Source organism: Adelges cooleyi, unplaced genomic scaffold, assembly GCF_023614345.1.
Source record: "Adelges cooleyi isolate 19-005CV unplaced genomic scaffold, UGA_ACOO_1.1 ACOO_flye_CR_arks_rails_tigmint_CR_PRNA_574, whole genome shotgun sequence".
In the NCBI taxonomy this organism is placed as follows: domain Eukaryota; kingdom Metazoa; phylum Arthropoda; class Insecta; order Hemiptera; family Adelgidae; genus Adelges; species Adelges cooleyi.
Genome location: NW_026096268.1, coordinates 2879986 through 2898304, shown reverse-complemented (window position 1 = coordinate 2898304; position 18319 = coordinate 2879986). Strand labels below are relative to the sequence as shown.

Sequence of the window (18319 nt, the reverse complement as noted above, 5' to 3'; positions counted from 1 at the left end):
ATTATATTATGTAACATAATACAGCAATATGTCCTTCTCTCTCATTGTTATTTATAATAACTGTTTCAAAAAAAAAGAAGACTTTTATAAGAACACTTGGAATTTTAAAAGTTGGTGAATTAATTTAAGCATTTGAGAGTCTAACAGGGCGATTTCACATTTGGGCTTCAGAGTAGGTAATGCAAAAACCCAGCATGCTGTGTAGAAATCTCTTAATATATAATAATCTAGATACCAAATCTAAAGTCCAAATCCAATTTTTACTAAATACTATTTACTAATATTATGTTAATTTGTTTTTTTTAGATTCAAGTGCAATTATTTACACGTTGCGGTCGATCATAAATTTCCTAATAAGTATAAATAATACGAAGTCGGAAGTAACCCGTAAGCAAATCATATAGTAATTTATTTTAAATGTTAATAATAATTTAATTGTATACTGTAAGGGTCCGGAATTAACTACAGACGAAATAATTGTACTTAAGTTTCTCTGCTCAGTAAAATTCTTACATATTGAATTCAAAATAAAATAATTGAAAAAACATTTTTTTTATAAGACTGGTTTGTTAATTCTAGACCTTTTTTTAGTGCTTGATTTAGTATAAGTAATGTATTCCTCAGACGAATATATAAAAAGGGAGTGTAATTATTGGAAATATTTTTTTCAACGAAATCAATACATTTCTGAATAATATATTCTGGTCTCACTTGGAAGTAAAATTAGATACCTAGTAGGTACCTACGCTAAAATATCTAAACAATTGAGTTACCTCCCCTTCCCTCTATTGAGTCAAGTACTGTGTGGATTAGGTCTATGTACGATGATGCCATTTCACTCTCAATTCTCCCTTTATAAATTACTTTGGACAACCGCACAATTATAATTTATTTATTTAAGTAAATTTACACATTTTAGCACTATTGTCATTTCAGATAATTGAACTAAACTACTTTAACAATTTTTTCGTTGGTAACTTTTCACTTTCGCGTTGTGGTCGTTCTCATTATAGTTTATAAACCTCTCACATTTTCTGCTCAGTAAAAATTAATTACCTACTTTAAAATTTGCGTCCAGTTAATCAAGTCACAACATTTTGTACACCAACAAGATTTTTTTGTAAATCAAATTACCAATATCTATCCCGTGATCCTACAGGATAACCTCCTTTGTACTCTCTTATATGCAAAGTCTGTCGATACCGGGATATTTTAGTCATTAAGTTAGTCTTAAGTTAGTCTTAAGTTAGTCATTAAGTTAGTCATAAGTTATGCCCGGATCGACTTCGATGCGTAAGTCCACCATTGTCTGTTGTGTGGCCGCTCGGTCTGTCGATACCGGGATATTTTAGTCATTAAGTTAGTCATAAGTTATGCCCGGATCGACTTCGATGCGTAAGTCCACCATTGTCTGTTGTGTGGCCGCTCGGTCTGTCGATACCGGGATATTTTAGTCATTAAGTTAGTCATAAGTTATGCCCGGATCGACTTCGATGCGTAAGTCCACCATTCTGTTGCGTGGCCGCCCATTCTGTCGATACCGGGATATTTTAGTCATTAAGTTAGTCTTAAGTTATGCCCGGATCGACATCTATGCGTAAGTCCACAATTGCTTGAAACGCCCCTACCACACATTTCTGGTGATTGTACAGTAAATACAATTTGAGCATCATCGTAGACGGAGATACCACATTAAAAAAAACGAGCCAAATACTCTACCTCATAGGTGGTTTGGAAACGAGTATACAATCCATAATACGAAGTAACCGGTAAGCAAAACATGTAGTAATTTATTTTAAATATTAATAATAATTTAATTATATACAGCTGTAAGGGTCCGGAATTAACTACAGACGAAATAATTGTACTAAGTTTCTCTATTCAATAAAATTCTTACTATTTAAATTCAAAATAAAATAATTGAAAAAATATTTTTTTATATGTCTGGCTTGTTAATTCTATACATTTTTCTAGTGCTTGATTTGATATAAGTAATGTATTCCTCCTTATTGACGTCTTCCATTAAGGTAGGTACACCAACGAAATTCGAAAAAAACTAAAAATCATTGGCGTGTCCATAAGCCTAAGCAGGCGATAACGAATTATCGTTATCGCCACGTACTAATGTACGTAATATTAATTACGTATTTATTATTATTTAATTCTATTTTAGGCTTTAAAGTTAAAAGAAAACTTACACAAATATTTTTCTTTTTTTTTACATCATTTCAGGAATTCTTTAAAAAAAATTGGAACAAAAGACACAAAGGATAGGTAATACAAATATTTTTCGATGAAATTTCGGGGGGGGGGGGGTTGAACCCTGACCCCTCCCCCCCTCCTGAATACGGCCATGTTTAACAATGTTTCAAAAGCCTTATCTTTAGGGCTGTGATGGTGTACTGAGTCTATACAGCACATCAGCACAGGCCTAAAACTAGCAGAAGTAATGCTTCGAAAACGTTGTTAAAGCCAATATGTAAACACAAGTGTAACAGACTACTTAACCAGAAGATAAACAACCATCTTCAAACAAATCGCACAGCTAAAATTTGGAAAAAGTGTTGGAAAATCAATATGTAATAAAGTCTAAAGCAATCATTTTGAAATAAAAATAAACAAATAACATTTTTCTTGGCATGGTTTTGATTAAATTGCTGCTGGTACCACAAACATAATATACTATATTAATATCGATGGTAGCACGACAACAGCGGGTCTAAGTGTCATTTTTCTTAGTTTTCAGGAAAGCTAATAACCGTTTTTTTTTGGTGATTTTATTAATTTTTTTTTCTTCAAATATCAATAGCCTAAATATAAACTAAAATATTGTACATACATACTATAAAACAATACATACAGTATTATATAGTCTAGACCCTAATTTTTTGAGCAGAAAAAATATGCTATTGTTTTTACCGCCACTTAATGTTTAAATTGCTGTAATGGTCACAGCTGTCAAAGCATGGGCATTCCGCATTGGGTTTAGAAGGTTAAGTATGGACTTAGAAGGTCTATTATCTTCTAAGGTCCAAGGCCGTGACCCAAATTTTCGCTTAGATCCTTACGCCGTGTACCATCGATGTAATATATTAATATGCTATTATGTAGTAAAAAATAGGTTTGTTAATTGTAGTACAAATGCAGGATAGGTTAATCTATTCTGTGGTACAAATTTTGTTCTACAGACATTTTGAGGTTATTTTACTATTAAACTCTTATCAAACGCTTATCAAATTCGTAAGAACTATCCCCATCTCTTTGATAAGTTACACACTACACAATAACAAATAAAAATTGGCAATTACTCAATTCAGATAGTTGTCAATAATTGTGTATTATATTATACTTTTTTATCGGACCATAATAATTGTCTTTAATTTTCTATGTTTTCAGAATTAGTCCAAATTTAATTTCGAAGTTTCACTTCGATAGTTATTGAAAATCTACAAAGCGAACTGTAAGTTTGTATCAGAATAACATACTTGATCTATTTTACTTATATATTTTTTTACCTATTTATTTTCAGTAATATTCAGAATTGATAGTTATCAAATTTAATTAAATTTCTTTTAAAAATTGTCTAAACAATGTCTCCACCTACGCTAAGATCGTCTCAAGGCACTACAGGAAGTCAAACACAAGGGCCACAGTACGCTAAAGTCTTTATACAACGTGATTATTCTGATGGAACGGCTGTAAAGTTTTTAGCGAATTTCCCTCAAGAACTGGAAAATAAAGTATTAGAAATTTGATTCTATTTGGTTTTTATTATTCTTAACTTATATGTACTTTGTTTTAGATTGAGCGGTCTGTTTTTGAGTATACCATCAATCAGTTAAATACATATTTTGCCGAGGCAGAAAAAGCATCTTGCAAAACATATTGTGAAGGATGTTTTGCTTGTTTCACCGTGTACACGATGTTCTTTTGTGCAGATACTCATTATGAAAAAGTATTTATCAAAATGATTATAATATTTAGTACCTACACAATTTTTATTTATTTACTATCCAATTATTTTTACAGTGTTTACGTAAAGTCAGTAAATTTGTAGTTGAACAAAATGAGATGGTTTATTTACCAAGAGGATTATTACTTACCAATCCTGCTGAAAGAGGGTTGAGAATTGTATCCTTTTTTATATTTTTAATAGGTTAGTGTTATTATTAAAAATATTGATGCTGTCAAGGCACAATGACAGAGTGATGTATTTATAAGTATATTTGAGTGCATTTTTTCTTTATTATCAATGTGTTACTATTGTCATTACTCATTACATTAAGAATACGTCATATTTTTGTTACGTCCATTTGCCTTGGAAGCACCGATATTTACAAAACACTATTACTTCTGTTAATAAAAGTAACATATTTTATAGTAATATCATAATTGTATAATATAAGGACCTGACGTATCATAATGATTAGACAGAATTGTATTTTTTTAAATTATTTTACAATACATATTTAGCATTTTTCTATTTATTAAAGTCATGTTTGATGAGTACGATGAAAAGTTGGTACACCTTTCGATCAATTTATTTAAATTTCTATACTGTAAAAAAAAAAAATTATTGCAATTTTTTCCTTAATAGTTGTTGCTAGATTGAAATTACTATGTTGGATCAGCCAATTGTAGCTCGAACATGACTCACATTATCCGTTTCGACGGAAGAATTCTTCATGTGAAAGCAAGTTTGTAACGACGTGGGACGCAACATACGTACTGTAGATGTTAATTTGGCATTCTGACTTACAGTTTTGACAGCTGTGTTGCATTTCAGCTGAGAGATACTAATGTCATAATACTAAAATAGTGTTAAATTTAATACTAATTTTTTTTTTTTGTTTATCTTGTTTGACCAACATACCAAAAATTGCATTTATTTATTTATTTTTATTTTGTATCAATGAAAACCCCTTTATTAGTCAATAAAATGTTAATTGAATAAAAATGTGTTTTTATTACCAAATAGTAAATTAATTTATTTTTTCATTAAATATTATACAAAACAAAACATTTTTTTGTTGACAATTTAACAATAGAAATGTAACATAATATTAAAAAATCACTGTTTAAAGTTGATTGAGTATCCTCCTGTATTTGGGTCTTGATTCACCTGAAAGTTTTGAGTTGATAATCCAAACGGTTTCAGTACCATATTTCCTAAATCTTTTAGTTTAGACATCATTTCCGTTTTTAATTTTTCATTACGTTCGTTGATTTTTTCTTGCAATATCTGCAATAATATAACCAATCATTATTGTTCTTAATATATTTTTTTTAAATCGGCTTATTGTCATTGACCCATTAACTAAATGGACTGTAACTTCAACACTCTCTGCCTATTGAAAAACTTAGACAACATTATCAGATAAGCATAAAGGGTTGTAGTGGAAGAGAAAACTAATATTTTATTATATATTTCTTTACATTTACTTTTTTTCCCACGCCAATATTTACAAAAAGTAAATTTAATGCAAAACAATATACAACACGTTTTATATTAAATTATATTTATATTAAATTCGTTTTTATTAAATTAAAGATTTAAATTGAGCTTAACACATTTTAGCGCCTTAAGCAGCCACTGCGCCAGTGTATTTAGTTAAAAGGGCTATGCTTATTGCCATGAATGGTATGAGCCTCTAGTAAAAATTCCGAGTCATAATCTATCCGGTATCTAGCTGTGGTGGACACAGCTGAACTTAAAAAAGGAGAGCATCATAATTATATTTAATTCCCATCAGTATTAAATTAAAAATCAACATACTGTGGCGTGATATGCAGCTTCCCCATAATACTTATCGACTTCAATCACTTTTTTTAAATCTTCTAATGCTTCATCAAGTTTATCGTTACGTTCATATAATTTAGACCTCCTTATATATGCTTTTAAATAACTTGGGTCTAATTCTATTGCTCTAGTACAATCTTGAATTGCACTTTCTATATTCTGTTGATAATTGAAATATATATTAACAGCAATAAGTATTTCATAAGTAATATCTTAAAAAAAAATTTAACATACAATATTGAGTTTAGCAGCAGCTCTGTTGGCAAATAATATTGCTCTATGATTTGGAAACATAATTGGGCACGTTTGTAACGCTTCAGTATATAATTTGCATGCTTCTTCATGTTCTTCCGCTTTAAATTTAATATTGCCTTCAGATTTTAGACCAAGAGCTTTTTGTAATAACTCCTAAAAGTATAAAATAACCTTATTACAATTAAAGCTTATCTACATAGTAAACATTATCACAAGAGTATTGTACTCACTCGTTTTTCTTCATCATTCAATTCTGCGTATTTTGTTTTCAATAACTCGTCATCAATGAAGTCAACATCTCTAACCTCGGGGTCGGTGCCAACTTGTGCTTCTACTGATTCAGTATCAGAGTGATTGCCAAGTGAGCCGTTATCGCCATGAGACAACTGATCGTCTTCCAATTTGATGGCAGAATCCCTCAAATCTCTGGTTAGTTCGTTTATAAGTTCTTCATTAGACGGAATACTATTTATATTTTCCGAAGACATTTGTATGAGTTTCTAAGTTTAAGGATCAAAATATTACTATAGATAGGAAAGAAATGCTTTATATGAATAAAATGTTACGTATTACATCGTAATGGGTAATACTTTACAATTCGTTGATACTCACCAAGAAATCACCAGACAATAGAGCAATAAATAAATGTAAAACAATGAAAACTATGTGTGTCAACTGTAAATTATTTCAGTAAAATGTAATGTAAAATACTATGGTATGAACAATTATTAACACGGAAAACAAAATTCAATATTGCTATGACTATTTAGTGTTATTAAAATTTCCAATTGGCAATTATAACTGGTAAAGTGATAACAGATAACAACATTGATAATATACGCTTACCGACGTCGTGATAACAAATTAAAACCTAAATATTTCGCTCATGATTTATGCATTTTATTGATACTTGTAACTTGGTCAACACAACTTCGAAGTTCGCATACGGAATAATCTGTATTTTAGATTACTGTAGGATAATTTTGCTACATAAATAAATTCAATACCATAAAATTGGACATTTTGTGAAATTCACACTTGATTATCCGGTTTTATTATAAAAACTTTCTGCGTTAGATGGAGGCTCCGCCCCAGACACCGCCGCGCTCGTTCGGGCGGGTAGGTCACAGATCCTGAGTACTGTACCCGGCCCCTCACTGCAAAGTATTTAAGGGGCAGTCGTTGATACTGAAGCATTAAAGGTGTAAAGTCTGGAGGTTTATCAGACGTTCAAAAGTGTAGACTTTAGAAGAATGATATGTTTGTGTGTCCTGTGACGATTACTTAGGAACTCGAGAATAAAGGACATAAATGAAATGTATAGAGGTCAATCTAAAAAATCATAAAAAAATGTTTATACTAAATAGGGGAAAATGTCAAGAAGCAACTATTTTAAGAATTTTAAAAATGTGATACAGAGACTTTGTATTCAAAATCTACACGGTTCGCCAGTCTAGGAATCGAAATTCGTCGGTATTTCTTAATTGTGTTTACTGTGTTTTATTTATGTTAACAATAAATGACGAGGATACGGAGGGAAGGACGACCCGAAAGGGTAAAGTACACCTCAGTAGCGCCGTAATACCTCACAAAAAAAAAGTAGTATATACATTATAATAAAAGACATTATAAAAAAAAAGTATTTTTTAATGGTTAAAATGTCAGTTTGGGTATTTTTTTTGCTTCATATAATTTTAGAGCTTATATGAATACACCGCATGAAAATCATATTTTTGTGGCTTACATGGGGTAGCACATAAAAAATACTGACAATGCACAGAAAAAATATTCGTGTCGACAACGTTAATTTTTTATTTTTATTTTGATCGAAGCAAAATATATAAAGCGAATATATCTTTAATCCTGTAAATGACAGAAATGACTGAAACGTATTATTAGTCTGAAATAATACAATTTCGGAACAAATATATTCTTCTTATTAATTGTTTTATATAATGTGGTTTTCTTTTATTGATTTTATTATCACAATGAGGTATTAGACAATGTTATTCACAAAATAGTTGTGTATTATCAACTTATATAAACATTAAATCCTAGAGGGCACTTTGATAAATAATGTTTTACATGTATTTTAATAATATTTTATTCTCCCTCGTAATTATTGTGTTTTTGGCGCCAGGATTGAAATGTTTTTTTTTTTAAAACTACCAGCCACTAACAATGCGTTTATTTGCAAATCGAATAAACAAATATATATATTCAGGTTCTATACTTGTAAACTTGTAAGTACGATTATTATATGTCACCAAGTGTATTATAATAGTTACTATTATGATTGCCGTTTTGTTTTTATCAACTCGAATTTCCGCTTAGTATATTATTTAGAGAGTAACTGCTCATAATGCCATTCACGGCAGTACGCGTGACGGGCATGCAAATCTTCAAAATCGAGTTATTGTCTAATATAAATATCATTCCCTGTATAAACAGTGCGAAGGGTAGGTACATAATATGCCTAACCAGTTAACTCGAGGCTGGCGTTACAACATGACCCCAAGCGTCGGGACTTTACTTATTACGAAATGTGTGCCAAACCGAATCACTCGCAAAACAATATAATTATTATTAATAAACAGAACAGAATTTTTTTTAAATTTAGAACAATTCGGAAGTAATTCTAACATTTATCAAAAAGCTAAAGCGTGCCAAATAATATTGCGGTTGAAAAATGTAAACATTTTCAGGGTGATTTTCTTCAATTTTAACTGGTAGGGGTTATGTTCAAAAACTATACCAAAGAAATTTGCGTTTAACTGATCACCCAGTATATTCTATTTAAATACCGCGACTTATATAGTAAATTGTTAGGGAAACCGCGAGCCGCAAATCTGTGGCGCTATGATAGAAGTTAGTATGGCAATAAACTCTAATATAATATGACAAACTATACGAATATTTTGTTTGCTTTTCTAATACCAAACTTTTGTGGCCAAACAAGATGACGTTAATGTGTAATTTTAGCTTCAATGCGGAACTGAGAAGGTATTTTTTCTTTTGAAATTTTAGACCATTATATACAGTACCGGAAAGTGACGTTGATTTAAATTTATTTAAGAGATAAAAGCAATAGTATAAATATTTAAAAGAAATAAACATTTTACAAGTACATTTAGTATGAATAATTAAGTTTTTGAAAATTGCTCAAGTCGACCGTATAAAAGTTAAAAAAATAAAATGTGGTGAATATAAAATATATTAATGTTGAGATAAAACAATAAATAACTTACCATTGTATTTTTTAAATTAAATTTAAGTTGTTTTTTTTTAGCTTTGATGTGATCCTAGATAAGTTTTAAATGGTTTTAAGCATATTAAATGCATTGTCTTTTTGGTAATTAAACGGGTTATTTAAAATTAAATTTTTTTTTCCATTGCACTATACTACAGTACCTTATTTTTTATACAATTCTCAAACTATATAACCTTTTATAAAGACATTTTGATATGTCAAAATATATTTTTATATAACAAAATAAATGGTTTATTGTACTCGAAAACTATATTATAGCTCGTTAAAAAAAAATGTTTCCATTAAAAATCGCAATCTACCAATCTCTGCGCCATAGGTTTACAAAAGTGTTAAATAGATCATTTATTTGTTAGTTGATGTACCTGTCGATATTATTCTCGTCAATTTGAGGAAACATAAATCGAAAGTTAATTAAAATCATTTATTGGACATTTCATTTAATTGTTATATTTATCCATAAAGTTATTTTTTGTCCGTTTGAATGACAAATAAACATTTTTGTGTTTTATTTTGTTATTATCAATTTGTCAACGTTTCAATTTGCCAATATCGTTAGTCAATCAGAACTGTCATAAAGACAACAAGGAAGTTATGAAGCGTACAATTCATCGTATAGTTTTAACATGGAAATTAAATTCAACACATTTTCATGGCCGTCGCAAAAAAAAAAATATGTTTTATAATATATTAAGTGAAAATTAAAAACGGAGGCGTTTATTATAGCTTTCCAAGCGAGGGGCGGATGTTGAACTAAAACCAAAGCTGTTAAAACGCTTTATAGCTACAAGGGAGCAATAAGTTTCAAGTAAACGAAATTATTTCACATTACATAATCAAAAATAAGACTTTAAAAAAGTCAAATTTTCTTCCACGTCCTTAAATAATGGCTTCAAAATAATGCGTCCAAATTCTTCTCTATGGACCACAACAAAATAAAAAGTTTTACCAACCATTTTTTTCTTTCTTAAAAACTAGCATCTACAAATTAAATACCTTCAATAAATAATAATTAAACGCTATAGATGCAATTCTAGTATTATATAAATATAAATAGTCAGCGTTAGGTGGGTCAGGTGGAGATTTTTTTTTGTTGTATGTCTTCCATTGGTATAAGGTTTTTAAATACAAAAAAAATCCAGGGTGTGACCACGCGACGGTCTGACGCGTCGCTTCGAAGAATAAACACAGAGGTAGAGAGGAGGGCAAACAGGAACGAGTGAAGGACCAAACGAAATTCACAGTTAACGTTCACGGTTTGAGACTTGAGCGAATGGTAGTTCAGGGAATCGCCATCGGCTAGATCAAATACTGGCAACACAGTCGGAATCTTAACAAGTGGCACAGTATTAATTAATTAATTTGCCCGGCCGCGGTTCGCCGTTTCCGACACGTTTAAAACGTATTCCACGTACGTCAACTCGGCAGAAATGATGCGACTTGTTTAAATAATACTCCTTTTAAGGGCAGCAAATGTCACGCATCGGCGGGTCCATTCACGGCGTGTATATCTATTGTCGATATTGTGCATACGCTTGTCCGGGAACGAAGACATCAGTATCAGTTATATTTTGTTTTTTTGGGTTATTGAAAAATTATTTAGCAGAGCGCAAAAAAGGAATTCAATGAAACCAAGAGGAATGCATTCCGCATTATAAAGTGTTATATTATTATGAATGGACAAGTTATATTATGCGGAACAGCAATTTCATTTCGTTGTGCTTTTATGTGCGTATTAATACCACGTGGATTCAGTTATGTAGACTGTAGAGTATGAACGGGTTTAATTTTGACGCTGTGAGAATTAATAACAAAAATGCGAGAAAAAAAATTAACGCATAATAGACACCGGGCGAGTGAATATTTAAATTAATTTTTAATATACCATGTACTTTTGGTACTAGTCGCTATTGTTATGTATTCCGCACACACAACGACTATACAGCTGTTGGTTAACAACAAAGCTGTAATTCGAATTGTAGGTACACTGAGACCAAGAATACTTTTCCTATTAAAAATATACACACATTGCAGAAAATCGCCGCGAAAAGCACACACCTCTTACTTAAATTCGGGTTATTTCTCCTAGGACTTTTAATTAAACATTTTTTTTTTTTTTTAATAATCTAAGTTGAACCCGAGTAGAGAACGATATCGATTTACTATTGTAACAGTAGATAAATTAATACAAATGGGGAAAAAAATCATCTGTCAAAGACATCTCATGTAAAGTGTTTTTAGGAAAATGAAATTTTAAGAAAGACTTATAAATTATAGTCAGACAAGTACATTATTCTTATCAGCTCAGCTATACATAACAACATGTATGATATTACCTTGTATGACATTACACATATTTTGATGACAGACTTACATGTTGTGGATTGAATTTGAAAATCCAAAATGTTGACACGATAAAAAAAATACAAAAGAATTATTATGAAACATTTGTTTCATTAAAGCTTATCGTTTCGATCAGTACCTATATTGTCTGTGTCCGCATACCTTTATGCGGAATTCGATGAGTTTTTATTTGAAAGATAAAACGAAAAATGTTAAGGGAAGCAAAACAAAAAGTATAAATATATTTTTATTATATTGAATTTCACCTTTAATATCATGTATCTAGAAAAGTTTCGATTTTATAAAGTCTAAACTCTCTTAGCTCTAAATTCGAAAAAAAAGAAAATTAATTTTAAAATTCCAACCCAAAATATTTTTAAATTGGATTAAATGGTAAAAACAATTTCATATATTGTGTAAAATATTTACATAAAAGCTCTACGACGGTAAAAATCCGAAAAACCACTTACATTTTCTAGTGAAAGTTTTTTTATTTTCAGTCTGTAGTTTATATGTTAATAATCTGAAAATTAGATTGGTCGTGAACCTAATTATTAAAAAAAAACGCATCGTTAGAATTTTTTCTTGCGATGATAACTCGTAAAAAGTGTTCTTTTATTGATAACACAATTTCAATGAAAGTTTTCAGGCCATTTTTATGGAATTTTGTCTATGTACTCAAATATGCGTGTAAAACAGTTGTTAAGATTATTTCCATATTTTAATAGTCGATTTGATTATTAATTGACCGAAACAAAGTGAATATTATCCCTCAATTTTGGCCAACTATAAGTTCTTATAAACCGAAGGTATAATGGTACTCAAAATTGTCTGCATTCATTATTTAATTTAAGTACACATTTTTCATGGCGGATGTAATACTTTAATTCTTCGAAAGGCTATTTTATCAAATTCGAGTTGGCCTATTAATTTTGATTTTTTTTTTGCGGGCATATACTATACACATATTGTGTTACTATATATTTTTTTATTTTTCCATACACTGTTTTTGGCGATCTAGAATGTGTATACAAAACAAAATATGATATATTCTTGGCAATCATTTTATTATATTTAATTTTATAACTATTATTAATAGTTTGATTAATTTTTTTTTTTATAACTGTTTAGTCATATTATAATACGAATACGTGTATAACAAATAGTACAACGGAACAGAACGCGTTAAACAATGTACATTTTGCACTTACATTATAATATAAGTAAACAGTTATCACGCTTATATGCAGCGATTAAACCGCATTGACGACTGCATATAAACGTGTAATAACGTTGGTTGGGCGATTTGGTTTGGCTGGTAACGATTCGATGGGTCGTGTGGTACTGGCGGGACAACGGGACTAGGACAAAATTATTTAGCCAGGACTTGCGGCGCCCGCTTTTATGTAAGTCCGTGCGTTGCCGTGCTTGAAGTTGTACAAATGAGGAGACACCGGACTGCCGAACGGGTCGTTGCCGCCTTCGGCACTGCTGTTCCGCCGTATGCGTCCCAGCTGCAGGTCGTCGCTGTCGACGGAATCGCGGCCGTGCTTGTCGGCGATGTTGGGCAGGCTGAACTGGCTGGACCGACGGCCGTCGAAATTGCTCGTGGCACTGGCGCCCAGGGGAATGTCGAACGCCTGTCTGCTAACAATAGACGCCAACGTGGACGCGGCCGAGTTCAGGCTGTCGTTGAGTTTGTAACCGCCCAACACCTGTTTGTTCGCCGGCAATCTGCAGAGTGAAAGCCAAGTGCAGTAATTTTAAAACTTGTTTTTATTTTATTATATTATACAACATTAAAGTACAATATGTAGGTTAGATTAGTTGCTATTTATGACAGAAAAAGAAATAAAACAAATTTATTATTTTTATACATAATTTCTACGTCTAATCATAAATTTAATCTAATCTAATCATAAATAAACACAGTCAATATCAATGACGTTTTTATCAAACCAAACGCAAAATACGGCATAGGAAAAGTATTGAAGATTAAATCTGACTTAAGTACGGCGAAAAATGTTGGCGATTAGGATTTAAAGTAATAGGAACATAATCTAGGAAGTTTTGGATATGAAAGAAAACAGAAGTATTTAATAGGACGAGATGGGACTTTGAATGCAATATGGAAAAGGAACATATACAAGGTCGTATATTGGAAAGGAATACAAGATTGACCGCAGAGGACAATCACGCAAAGGGCAGGGAGGTAATTAAGGGGAAAAGAGAACTTTGATCTTGTGTACAGCAAGATGAAGGAATTTCCTCTGAATCCTCTTTCTCTCTCTATCGTCGAAGAACCTTTAGAACTTATGGGATCTTACGTGGTAGTGATTTTCCGTAGAATATTTAAACGGTACGACATTATTGTATCAATAATACTAGTCCTGAGGGCGCAATTATAGCGAGGAGTAGTAAAACCTTGTTAGGTCGTTAAATGACCATTAACCTGATTTCGATAAATTAAATTTTAAGGGACGTGATTCCTGAAAGTACCACTCGTATGAATACGATTTATAAACGTTTGATGCAGTTAAAAGTAAGCAAGAATCTCTAAATAAAATAAAATGTAATTGGATTTTACGCTTATCTTTGTTTTTGTTTTTAAACTTTTGTTGTTTTAGTTTTTAGAAACGATTTCCTGAGAAATCTGAGTAAGTATTTTATTGACCAACGCTGTGGTCGTGAAATGTTCACAGACAGCAGGCATTTGTGATAATAACATACAGTCGGTGTTTATTGCACCAAGGCTTTGAAGTTTTTGACTTGGTTATCTAACGCATATATTATATAGTCTCGCAAATGTCTTTGTATCGAATTACTAATAATTGTTGTACCATTTATCATTGTTAAAAGTTTGCACATTAAATTAGTAGGTGGCCGTGTGAGATCACAGACCTCATGTGTAAATTAATTAATTGTAATACCACACGTTGTTGTCTTAACAGTAAGGTATTTTTATTATAATCAGACGTCTACAATAATTACTCTATAATCACTAACTAATTATGTACCTTGCAACCGAAGACGGTTTGGGCGTGGGTTTACTTCCTGTCGACATCCTTCCTCGGTTCTTTAGGGAGCCGACGAGATTACTTATCCTGTAAGCAAACATTATAAATTTATTTAAGCGCCATTATTTACATGGAAAATATAATATCTCAAATAACTATACTTTTTCCCTATGCCTTTTTTTTCGATTTCTTTCTTGAAAGCCGCAGGTAAATCCCTCTTTTCCCGTTCTGACGTTTTAACCCCCTAAAAGAAATTCAATGATTTATTTCTATTGGCTCCGCATTCGAACAACTGTACAGTTTTTAAAGTCGAAGTATTAAGTCAACAGCATAGTTAATATGTAAATAAATATAGTAAAATCGTTTTCGAAAGAAAATTCAACAACTATTCAAAATTATTCCACTAAAACGAGGTGTCATAAAGTAAAAATGACCGACACAACCAAAATTATAATTCATATAGATACGATTGACCTAAAAATGGCTAATGAATGTCGGAGCTTTTCTTTTATCAATAAATAACGTTACCTAAACTATCTACACTGAATCAAATCTAATCAAAATCACAATTGATTTAATAAAATCGTTTTACATCAAATATCTAGTAGGTATGTATTTATCAATTTTGAAATAAAACATTGCTAACTTATTCAAACATCAAATATACAAATATTTCCAAAATATCGTGAAAAATGTGTCAAAAAAAAAAAACCCCTATATAGATGATGTTTTTTAAACGTTTTAATATCATTTTTTTAGTACATTGCTTGAAAGTAACGCGTTCCTTTTTTAATTCAATTTCATAATTTAACATAATTCGTTTTTCATAGGAATTTTCCAATTACTTATCTTTTCAACATTAAAAAAAAAAAAACGGGTATTTGTACTTTTTGGCTATGTGGGAATCGTTGATGCAAAATGCCGTTGTCTAGTGGTAACTCGAATCAATCGCAAGATCAGTCAGTTTTAGGATTTTTTAGCTGGGTCAGACCGGGTTGTAATAATTTTTACTGCTGGTCGGTTGTGTTTTATTTAGCCGGCGCCAAGGCTCAGTGGGCGACACACGTGTACATAATATGCGCCTTCATCGCCCTCGTTGCCTTTACTACCCGCATCATTACCGCGTGTTGCTTGCTCTTGCCGTCCGTTATGAAGACTTCAGGCATACCTGTCGCTACTTGTTTGTCCTGTCGATTTCGAGTTCAAAGTCCTCCAAAAGTAGTAGGTAGGATAAGTCATTTATATTTATATTTAAGTAGTTTCGAAGAGACTTTTAGTTTGTAAGGACCGTCCATTCGCATTAGTTTAAGTATTTATTGCAACGCAATCATATTGGTTTATGTAAGGTTATTTATTTAAAAAAAAAATCTCATAAATATATGAAAATAAGATTTATTAAATTTTATGCTTGTCACTTGAAGAATAAGTAAATTATTATTTGGGTGTTTTTGACTTGGAGGAACCGGATTTATTCAAATTTTGATTTAATTATTAAGTATTTGAACATTTCTTCACGAGTGAATTCTTATTAAAGAAACCATCGGCTCACCGACTCGAAAAATTATGTTACAAAAAAAAAAACAATTTTTTTAGTTGTAAAATATAAATACTAAATAATACAATTTTAGCTCCCCACCTTAGCTAAGCTAGTAAAATTAAGTGTGTGATTATTTCAGAGTATGATAACACACAGAAAACCGGAAAATTGTTTTATTAGCTACTACTACTAATTATTATTCAATACATTTTCCTCATACAGTTGGCGTATTTAGATTGCGATTTTTATAATAAAACCAATGTTGATTTTTTTAAGATTGATCGTTTGGCGTTTTACTGACGAGGTCGAGATGAATGTTTTTATTTTTCTAAGCGCCAACTGTTAAAACGTTGTACCTTAACGACTAGCCTAATATTAAAAATTTGAATATGTCGAAACTGTTAAACGGAAATCCGACGGAAAGCAAGCACGGCACACAAGCTGTTTCCGAAATAGTTGTGTTTAACTTTATTAGGCTTTTCCGAATACACGGACACGAGCGCAGCGCACACACTTACATTTTAAAAGTTTCCCTATATCATACCACGGAGCCGTGTGTGTGTAGTTGTTGTTTGTTTTTAAATATATATATATTAAATGATAATTCAGTCACGTGGACCCACGTCATTAGTCTAGTCATTTACAATGAATGCATACGACACAACAACACTGATGGCAAAAATAAAAAGATAATATGATTTTCCATTATTCCGCGTGTGACTAGTGTTAGATAATTGTGCAAGGACGTGTGCACAAATAATGGGCTAGGACAAGAGTTAAACCGGTGTGATTTAATTATGCATTTGCCGCTTCAAGTTCCTATTTCAATCTAGCTTAATCGCCATACTATTTTATGCTGTTCTCGTTAAACATTTTTACCAACGGCTTGCGATGGTCGCTATTTTTTAACAGTCTCTCGTTGCGCGTTTATCGTTATTCCCTATATACTGACTACATAATAAAGTTGTTCGACGGTTTTTACAAGCTTATTGTGCACGTATAACCAGACAAATGTGTGTTATAACTGACTCGCTTTACTAATTTACCACTAGGATTACCGAAAGGATAATTGTTTTAAATTTATTTTTCGCATAATGTTTAAAATGTGTTCAATAGTACGGAATTTTTAGCTTAGACGTGCGCATTTTACATTGACGTGGTATTTCGGAGAGATTCGAATTTATTACTTTCCAAAGTCAATTGGTCGCAGACGGTTCGCGTGTCCTTTTTTTATAGTTTAACTGATCGTAAAAAAAAAACACAATAACGAAATTTTGGTCGTGCTTTCAAGTAAGTCGCACGTTGTTTCAACACTATATAAGTACATAATATTGTTTGTTTGCTTGAACGACGCGACGTCCAGACTTTGAACAATACCAGTCGTTTTTGTCCTACCCGCCGTTTGTAAGATAAACATCAACGGATAATTTTCGTTTTGTGAATAACTCAACGGCAAATTTGCGATAATGTCTAATTTCGAACTGTTAACAATAACGAGGTTTTTGGTTAATCGCAACAATACAATTTTCTAAAAATTGTACAACAAAAGTGTGTTATGCAAACAAGCAGCGATAATATGCCGTATTATAATATTAGTACCCTTTGAACTTTGTTGACAGATGATTTTGATTTTTGTAAAGTTCACACTTAATTAGTTCATTATTTATTTAAATTAAGGGTCGGCCTTATGTTTTTGCGACGCTCAGGGTCAAACACTTTGCGTTGCCCACATTTAAAAAAGTACAATTAACTTATGTAAATTAATTTATAAAATAAGTGCGAGATCCAAAGCTTGGGCTCCGCTCGTCTCCCTTCCCCTCTAACGATTGCCTTGTCTTATATAACTTTGCGCACGTGTTGAGAAATTATTCGTTCTTTCTAGTAATGTAACACCTCTTGGCGCATTTAGTCGAATATGATACCATATGTACAAAACCGTGTTTATTTCCATCATTAATATTATGTCATTATTACAAATTGAATGTATTGATCCTACTGCTTACATTTGATACGTGCCTTTCTGTTTTATTTTATACAATTTTTTCCTTACATAATTTACGTTTTATTGTACAAAACAAATCGATTGGACAAAAAATTAT

At 31.4% G+C, this 18319-nt stretch overlaps 3 protein-coding genes across 4 annotated transcripts in view; 1 reads left to right on the top strand and 2 right to left on the bottom strand.

Annotated features, from left to right (window-relative positions):
• The first annotated feature begins 3289 nt into the window (after window positions 1–3289).
• On the top strand, window positions 3290–4951 carry LOC126842738 (golgin subfamily A member 7). Its single transcript, XM_050579862.1, has 5 exons — window positions 3290–3460; window positions 3530–3740; window positions 3803–3955; window positions 4030–4131; window positions 4608–4951. Exons 2-5 carry the CDS (start codon window positions 3591–3593, stop codon window positions 4650–4652), a joined length of 450 nt encoding a protein of 149 aa, XP_050435819.1. The 5' UTR covers window positions 3290–3460; window positions 3530–3590; the 3' UTR covers window positions 4653–4951.
• Window positions 4808–6853, bottom strand: LOC126842735 (tetratricopeptide repeat protein 1). Of its 2 annotated transcripts, none has more exons than XM_050579857.1 (5): window positions 6668–6853; window positions 6286–6579; window positions 6035–6208; window positions 5777–5959; window positions 4808–5242 (listed from the first exon to the last, which is right to left on the bottom strand). In XM_050579857.1, exons 2-5 carry the CDS (start codon window positions 6541–6543, stop codon window positions 5072–5074), a joined length of 786 nt encoding a protein of 261 aa, XP_050435814.1. In that variant the 5' UTR covers window positions 6544–6579; window positions 6668–6853; the 3' UTR covers window positions 4808–5071. The 2 variants fall into 2 exon arrangements, with proteins under 2 accessions (XP_050435814.1, XP_050435812.1); XM_050579855.1 differs by having other exon boundaries at window positions 6286–6555; window positions 6668–6852.
• A 6076-nt stretch (window positions 6854–12929) lies between these two features.
• The window catches only part of LOC126842740 (kinesin-like protein KIF12), a 28527-nt gene continuing 23137 nt past the window's right edge, over window positions 12930–18319 (bottom strand). The window contains exons 14-16 of the mRNA XM_050579865.1: window positions 14845–14927; window positions 14684–14770; window positions 12930–13400 (exon numbers count right to left, since the gene is read on the bottom strand). Of these exons, the coding sequence (XP_050435822.1) occupies window positions 13043–13400; window positions 14684–14770; window positions 14845–14927 (528 nt within the window). The 3' untranslated portion in view covers window positions 12930–13042. The remainder of the gene's footprint in view (window positions 13401–14683; window positions 14771–14844; window positions 14928–18319) is intronic.

Excerpts from the sequence above, each read along its gene's own strand:
- LOC126842738 (XM_050579862.1), top strand. The coding sequence starts at position 3,591 with ATGTCTCCACCTACGCTAAGATCGTCTCAAGGCACTACAGGAAGTCAA. Across the intron at positions 3,741-3,802 it reads CTCAAGAACTGGAAAATAAA|ATTGAGCGGTCTGTTTTTGA; the intron begins GTATTAGAAATT and ends ACTTTGTTTTAG. Across the intron at positions 3,956-4,029 it reads CAGATACTCATTATGAAAAA|TGTTTACGTAAAGTCAGTAA; the intron begins GTATTTATCAAA and ends TTATTTTTACAG.
- LOC126842735 (XM_050579857.1), bottom strand. The coding sequence starts at position 6,543 with ATGTCTTCGGAAAATATAAATAGTATTCCGTCTAATGAAGAACTTATA. Across the intron at positions 6,209-6,285 it reads TGAATGATGAAGAAAAACGA|GAGTTATTACAAAAAGCTCT; the intron begins GTGAGTACAATA and ends TTATACTTTTAG. Across the intron at positions 5,960-6,034 it reads CTGCTGCTAAACTCAATATT|AATATAGAAAGTGCAATTCA; the intron begins GTATGTTAAATT and ends AATTATCAACAG.